Genomic DNA, 6879 nt, shown 5'->3' with positions numbered 1-6879 from the left:
AAAAAAAAAAAAAAAATGTATGTGGAATCAGGCCCTAAAAGCGTCTTTAGAATTCTCTACTGGACAGGGCAGCCCACTCAGATCTACCCACCCTCACCCTGACTGAGCTTAGCTACTGGAACAACTGCCTCTGTAAAACTATAAATTCTCAAAAAGAATTTTGTGATACAATATTTGAAGTCTCTTTAGGAAAGCCAATAACTAAGATATGATCAATAACTACTCCACATAACTGACCTTAAAAGCAAACTGTCATAGTTAAGACCCCCCCAAAGCCAACTCTACATTAAATTTTACCATTTAGGATTCTCCTTCCTGAAAAATGATTAAATTATTTGATACTCAACCAAAAGATCTATTTCAAGTCTGAGACAAAAAACGAGGAAGTCAAAGCACAACCACTTTCCTTCTTGCCATATACCTTCAAACACACCAAGTTACTTACTGCAGAGATTCGCTATGCAACCATTATCCCAGAGGGTTCCTGAACATCTCAAAAAGAGGTTCCTTGGTTCCTAATGATTATTTTATAATGGAAACGTGATCTCGGTATATTTTCATCCTGGACAAACAGGTCAGTAATGGAAGTATTTTGTTATCTATGCTTCTACTCACCCTCAGTAACATCCTGGGGGTTAGATGTCCGGTCACTGGCTGGATCCAGTGCAACCGTTGCCAGGGAAGTGGTGGCTCCAGACATCTCACTCATAGGCTCACTACGGCTGGTTTCCGGCACACTTTCCCGGGAGCTAAATCTTACTCGGGAACTGGATCGAGAGCTGAGATCCGGACTGGTGTCGGACAAACCTGGAATGTCATCGATCTTTGTTGGTGTCACCATGAACCGAACTGAAGCCATCTTGGTGGTGGTTTCTGGAGGATGCATTTTTATTTTTCTCTTCCTTTATAAGGACAAGGAAAAAAGAAAACCCCTGCAAAACCCTTCTTCCTTTGCAGGCTACTTCTGATGGCAAAAATAGAAAAGATAACTAAAAACACGAAAAACAACCTTCAGTTACCTTGATTTACACCACACGAAAAGCCACTACATATAAGAATCCTTCTACTCAAGAATTCAAGCTGTCCTAAAAAGTGCAGTACCAACAGTTGAAAAATATTAAAAAAAAAAAGACAAAACGATGCCAATCTCGTGTAACTTCGTTTCTTCAGAATGACGAGATATCTAGTTATCTCCTCTGGTCCAGGGATGTGGGCTCAGGGCCATGGTCAGAAAAGCAGGTGACGAAGCCTTTCTCGCCTCGACCCTAAGGTTTCGGCCGAGGTAGTTAGTCCTTTTTTTATCTGTAAATGTCCCACGGTTAGTTGAGCAAAGTGCGCACAAGCCCACCGTTATCAGACGAATACAGCATAAATCAGACTGCGAAACGGTGAATACCCGGCCACCTGTTGTGTATCAGGTGAATACCCCACAGGTCTGGCTGGGAGGAGGTGTGTGTAGAGCCACCCGATGTTTCTGAGGCCGATAATCCACTTGGGTCTGGTGGGAGAGGTGCGCACGCATAACGGGAAAAATAATCGCACACTCCGGCTGGAGGAGAATGAGGAGAGAAGGGTGAGCAGAGGCTGTAGGGGCAGAGCGGATTTCTGCCTTCAAGAGGCCTGCGGGGGTGGCTCGCCCGCTCTTCTGGCAGAAAGGTCCCTAGGATCTGGGAGGAGGCGGCTAGCTGATCGAGACTCCGCGGACTGCAGCTTAGGGTCGAGGCAGGTCGCTGCTAGTCAGTCCATTGAGCCCCCGACTGGCTCACTCGGTTTCTCTTACGCGTGACAGGACGAGCCACCCCTTTGCCGAAGAAAATCTCTCCCCTACCAGAGCCCCGGCGCAAGGTCAGCTCTCGCTGTTCTTCCTTCGGGTTCTAAATGAAGAGGAGGTGGCCTCAGGCTGGCCCTGGCTGAGCTGGAGAGAGCAGCGAGGATGTGAGTAGGAGGAGGTCGCAGGTGCGGGATCTCGGCGCCAGCTGATGCGGGTGCGCGCGCAGCTGTTGTTTATGAGCCGGTAACTGTTTCAGAGCCACGGCGCGCGCAGGACGGCTGGAGCTGCCAGGGAGGGCGCCCCCTCCCTGGCCAGACGCCAGAGATGCAGTTACGTGACCTCGCCGCCCCCGGCCCCCGGCCCGGCGGGCTGGGCCCGCGCCGCCGCAGCCCCGCCCTTTCCTCCCCGCTCGTTCCTCATTCGAGGTTAACGGTCCGAAGAGACGCCTAGGGGAGCGGTCGGAGGGCGGCACCGTCCCCACGAGCGCCTGAAAGCCCCACCCAGTCTCTGCAGCCCGCGAGGTGGACGAGAGGGCTACGCGCATGCGCTCGCTCAGGTCGCGGCAGGGGTTGGGCCCCAGAGTCGGAGGCCCGGAGCAAGACGGGAACTGTAGTTGGGTGTGGGGGCCTCAGCTGCGTGCATTTGGAAAAACAAATGCTTTTCCTTCTAGGTCCTGCTGTCTTGCACCAACTCTAGAGGTGGAAGGATTTCAGGGAGCAGTGGAATACCCCATACTCTCAGAACCGCAAAAACCATCTCTACTGAATAACAGCATCCTGAAAATACCATTCATAGTTTCTTTAAAAATCACAAACCCGACACCACCATATACCTCCAAATGTATGGTATATATTGCATATGACCCTCATTGGAGTTTTTATGTAGTGGTATATCCCAAAGCATTGTATATTCAAATTTATACATACTTTGTGCTACATTTTCTATTTGCTGTCTTTTGGAAAAAATGCTGGTTTTTACAGGTATACACCTATCAAATATTCACATTGTACACCTTACATATATACAATTTTGTGTTTTACCTCAGTTACACTGCAAGCTCCGTTAAAAAAACCATCTTTTAGACATGAAGATGACATTGAGATACTTTCTCTTGACTCCAGTGTTTTCTCTATTATTGCCACCATATTTTCCCTAGCATGTTTATTTAATGCATGAATAGAGGTGTTCAATAAATTTGACTCATCAATGTTTTGTTTGCAAGTTATTTCCTAGAGCTGTGATCAAGACATTTTTAATTTTTCCTAACTTTATTTATTGACATATGTTGATTTACAATGTGCAATCTTTGCTGTACAGCAAAGTGACTCAGTCATACACATAGATATTTTTAAAAATATTTCTTTCCATTATGGTTTATCACAGGATACTGAATATAGTTCCCTGTACTATATGTAGGGCCTTGTTTATCAAAAGTCATTTAAAGTCAACAACCTGAGGCCTGACTTTGCCTGGTCCTTGCTCAGCACAAGTAAAAATGTTTATCATCCTTAATAATAGATGAGAACAGTATTGAAGACCTGAGCCAGGAAATCTCCTTTTATCACATGACACAAAGTCCACAGTCTGGTTTAAAAGATACAGGTAACAAAATGTAAACTAGATTCCTATTTAAAATGTAAATCTTCTCAAAGCTTGATTCTTTATAAAGCCTGCGATACTGATTCAGGCTCACAGTTTTCTTGCAGAAGCCAAGAAATTTAGCTCCCTGATCAGTTTTCTTTTCAGGCAGGCCTGCTGTTCAGTCTTACAGACATTCCCCTTATTAAAAAAAAAAAAAATCCTAGATTTCTACAACATTGAATTTTGTCTCATACCACAGTGTATTTGCATTCACTTTATACTAAAAAGTCTCCCATTTCTGAGAACATCTCAGATACCTAGGAGATCTCCTAAGAAAAAAATCTTCGGTATACACACACCAATTTGAATTTTCCTTAGTCTACACCGTAGGTAGTATCGAAAATGCTAATCCTTTTTTGGCAGGTCAGGGACGCTTTTAAAGACAGAATCATAGTCTGCATTAAAAAAAAAAAGATAGGATTTGCTTGTTTTTTTAGCCACCCCACGCAGGAGCTTGCCACCCGAGGGGCAGCGGAAGCTGGGAGTCCTAACCACCAAGAATTCCCCTGAAGTTAAACACTTCCTTAGCAGAACCTTTTCCCTAGTCATTTGCAGAATTTCTAGCCTTTCTTCAAACATTAACCTCTAATAGGATAGGACAACTTTTTACAATCTCTTTAATGCTAAGAGCCTTAAGTGATGAGGCTAAGAAACCAAAAATTGCTTGACAGAAAATAAGTATCCCATTTCACCATTCTCATAAGTAATAGAACCGGAAATCATGTCTTTTACTAACTACGTATGACCCAAGTCTTTAGATTCTTTTTTTTTTTTCTCTCAACAGTCAACTATTCTGAACTTTTCTGCTAGGACAGTCAGACAGCAGCGTCAGTGAGAATTATATTTACCCCTTTCCAGGGCCAATCTTGATAAGTCAAATTTGGGCTGATATATGTTACAGTCGCACTAGGCAAACATTCAATTCAACGTCAAAAGTTCAGGAAGTACCGAAGTGATAAGGAGAGGAAGAAGCAATCATTTCTTGAATCTTGTATTTTGCCTCATCATCCCTATGCTATGAAGAAATTGGATTACAAATTTATGGTTGCCCCATGATAGAAGCTCATGGCCTAAGAAATCTTCCAGGATTAAAAGAAAACCCTCCAAGATATTTCCAGAGGGGCAGTAAAAATGCATAAAGGCATTCCTATTCACAACGGTTGGATGAATTAAGATCCATCACTGAACTCTATCAACTTTAGAGGTGGAAGAGTACTTAGAAATGATGAGAAAAACGGAACTAAACAGGTCGACTTTCTCACAGTTATAGACGGGTGAATACTCGTTTTCTGGCTTCCAATTCAACATCTTCCTCCTCCCATATAGCTGCTATTATTTTTCAAGCAACTCTTCCATTTTGAGTGAAATTTCATTTCAAGGGACAAAAAATTACTTAACTGACAACACGGGTATTTCTTACTGAGTGCTGACAGTTGCACAAGTCTTTCTCAAGCTTTCTTCCCCTACCCCAGCACCCTGCTATGACTCACAGCACAGCACGACTGCTACAGCAGTCACCTAGGTTTCTCTTCCAAGTGGTCTTGTTGTATCCCTGGGGTACTCTTCCCTCTCGTCTCCCTCGTTTTTTTTTTTTTTTAAACCACTTCTTTCTTCCCACAACATACAAAATAACAGCTCTTTGAAATCATTTTAATAACCTGGCAGTGATTCAAGGTACGAAAAGATTCAAATATCACCCCTTGGACGGGGATGCTACCATGACTGCTTCACAACAAGCATAATCAAAGGCAAAGATGAGACCGGATTCGAGGAGTAAGGGTCGGAGCAAGCTTCCAGGCTCACAGACTGAAGAGCCTGGCTGCACAAAGTCTCTTGGGGGCTGGCAGGCAGCAGAAGACACACGAAATGTTAAGACATCCTCAGAGGACGGGGCGAGGCTGCTGGGTCATGAGCACCTTGAAGCGTTTCTTGATGGTGATTCGGTGTCGAGAGTATTTGTCGTCTGGGGAGAATCGAGCAGGGTGGGCCGAGCACGTCTGTTGTCCCAAAGGATCAAGCTTCTGCTCGAGGAGGAAAGAAAGAACATAATCTCAGCACTGGAATGGTGGGAAAACCCAATCCCTGGCCTCAAAAGGGAGATGGAGGCTGGGATGGGGAGTTCAGTTCAGTCGCTCAGTCGTGTCCGACTTTTTGCGACCCCATGAACCGCAGCACGCCAGGCCTCCCTGTCCATCACCAACTGCCGGAGTCTACCCAAACCCATGTCCATGGAGTCGGTGATGCCATCCAACTATCTCATCCTGTCTTCCCCTTCTCCTCCTGCCCTCAATCTTTCCCAGCATCAGGGTCTTTTCAAATGAGTCAGCTCTTCGCATCAGGTGGCCAACGCATTGGAGTTTCAGCTTCAACATCAGGGGCCACGCAAAAACGGTAAACATGAAAACAGGAGACGCGACGGTAAGGTCTAGAAGCCACGCATTTCTGCTTCCATTAATGAATACCACGCGCGGCTTCTGGAGTTTTTAGTCCCGCCCCCGCCCAAGCAGCTAAGCAACTCACAGGCTCCTCTCGACCGCTCCTTCCAATGACATGCATCGCTAAGCTCACATCCAGCCCGTTTACCCTTCTCACCTTCAGCGTGTAGACCCGCTCTCCTTGCTCGTTGAGGTAATACTGGAGAAACATGATCACACCAAAGCAGAACGTTCCAATTCTGTCCGCAGCTGCCTCTAACTGAAAGCCTCACGTGTTGGTCAATTTCCTTCCTGTACAGCCGGAAGTCTCGCTCTGAAAGCACGCCGGGAAATGTAGTCCAGTTTATCTAGACTTTTCTCCAGCCGGACAGAAGGAGGCGCACTAGCGCAGAACTTGACCAGTTGCAACCCAGTTGCAATCTTGCAGGAGTTGTAAGACACGTGCAGTGTGCCCACTGTGGGCCTGGTACTGCTAGGGAGAGAGGGGGGTAGGGATGGATATAGATTAAACATAACTGAATACTATCCTGTTTTTATCTCAAGATGCACACCCATTTCAGAGGCAATGAGTTTCTAGTACCTGCAGAACTAAAGGCTCCAGGATCCAGAGCCTCCTTTACCTTAGGAAAGAAAGAAGATTTTCTTCCTTCCCCTATTTTACATCCGGTTCTCTCGCCCAGTTTCAAACATTGGCGGTAAAAATGCACGATGAGTATTCCATATTCTGGACAGCGAAAAGAGCGTGAAGTTATTTTACGAAACCGGTGAAGCGTATTTTAGTGGTCGACCCAAGATTCGAACTCAGGTCTCTACCACAAATTCAACTCTCCGTAGTGGTGAGTAGTTAATAATAGCGTAATAAGATGCGCCTCTTAGAGGTATGGCGAATTTTTAAAAGAACGTACAAATAAATTCTCTTTTTAGGATTTTGGTTTAAAGAAATGAAAATTGGAACCCAGATATCATTAACCGAGGTGATCATTGCGGTATGATTTATAATGGCGAAAAACGTTGGAAGATATATTAGCTTTA

General features: G+C 45.1%; 2 protein-coding genes across 2 annotated transcripts in view; both read right to left on the bottom strand.

The window, feature by feature from the left end:
* The window catches only part of SLC12A6 (solute carrier family 12 (potassium/chloride transporter), member 6), an 85668-nt gene extending 83451 nt beyond the window's left edge, over positions 1-2217 (bottom strand). Inside the window, exon 1 of the mRNA XM_010844167.1 lies at positions 616-2217. Coding sequence (XP_010842469.1) covers positions 616-886 — 271 coding nt within the window. The 5' untranslated portion in view covers positions 887-2217. The remainder of the gene's footprint in view (positions 1-615) is intronic.
* Positions 2218-4012: 1795 nt separating this feature from the next.
* NOP10 (NOP10 ribonucleoprotein) lies at positions 4013-6142 on the bottom strand. The gene is made up of 2 exons (XM_010844163.1): positions 6005-6142; positions 4013-5433 (listed from the first exon to the last, which is right to left on the bottom strand). The coding sequence occupies exons 1-2, from the start codon at positions 6056-6058 to the stop codon at positions 5293-5295; spliced, it is 195 nt and encodes a 64-aa protein (XP_010842465.1). The 5' UTR covers positions 6059-6142; the 3' UTR covers positions 4013-5292.
* Between the last annotated feature and the right edge of the window lie 737 nt (positions 6143-6879).

The sequence above is a fragment of the Bison bison genome, unplaced genomic scaffold (genome assembly GCF_000754665.1).
Source record: "Bison bison bison isolate TAMUID 2011002044 unplaced genomic scaffold, Bison_UMD1.0 scf7180017864197, whole genome shotgun sequence".
In the NCBI taxonomy this organism is placed as follows: domain Eukaryota; kingdom Metazoa; phylum Chordata; class Mammalia; order Artiodactyla; family Bovidae; genus Bison; species Bison bison.
Note: the sequence above shows the minus strand (reverse complement) of the source record. Positions and strands in the feature narration are given on the sequence as shown.

Excerpts from the sequence above, each read along its gene's own strand:
- NOP10 (XM_010844163.1), bottom strand. The coding sequence starts at position 6,058 with ATGTTTCTCCAGTATTACCTCAACGAGCAAGGAGAGCGGGTCTACACG. Across the intron at positions 5,434-6,004 it reads AGCGGGTCTACACGCTGAAG|AAGCTTGATCCTTTGGGACA; the intron begins GTGAGAAGGGTA and ends CTCCTCGAGCAG.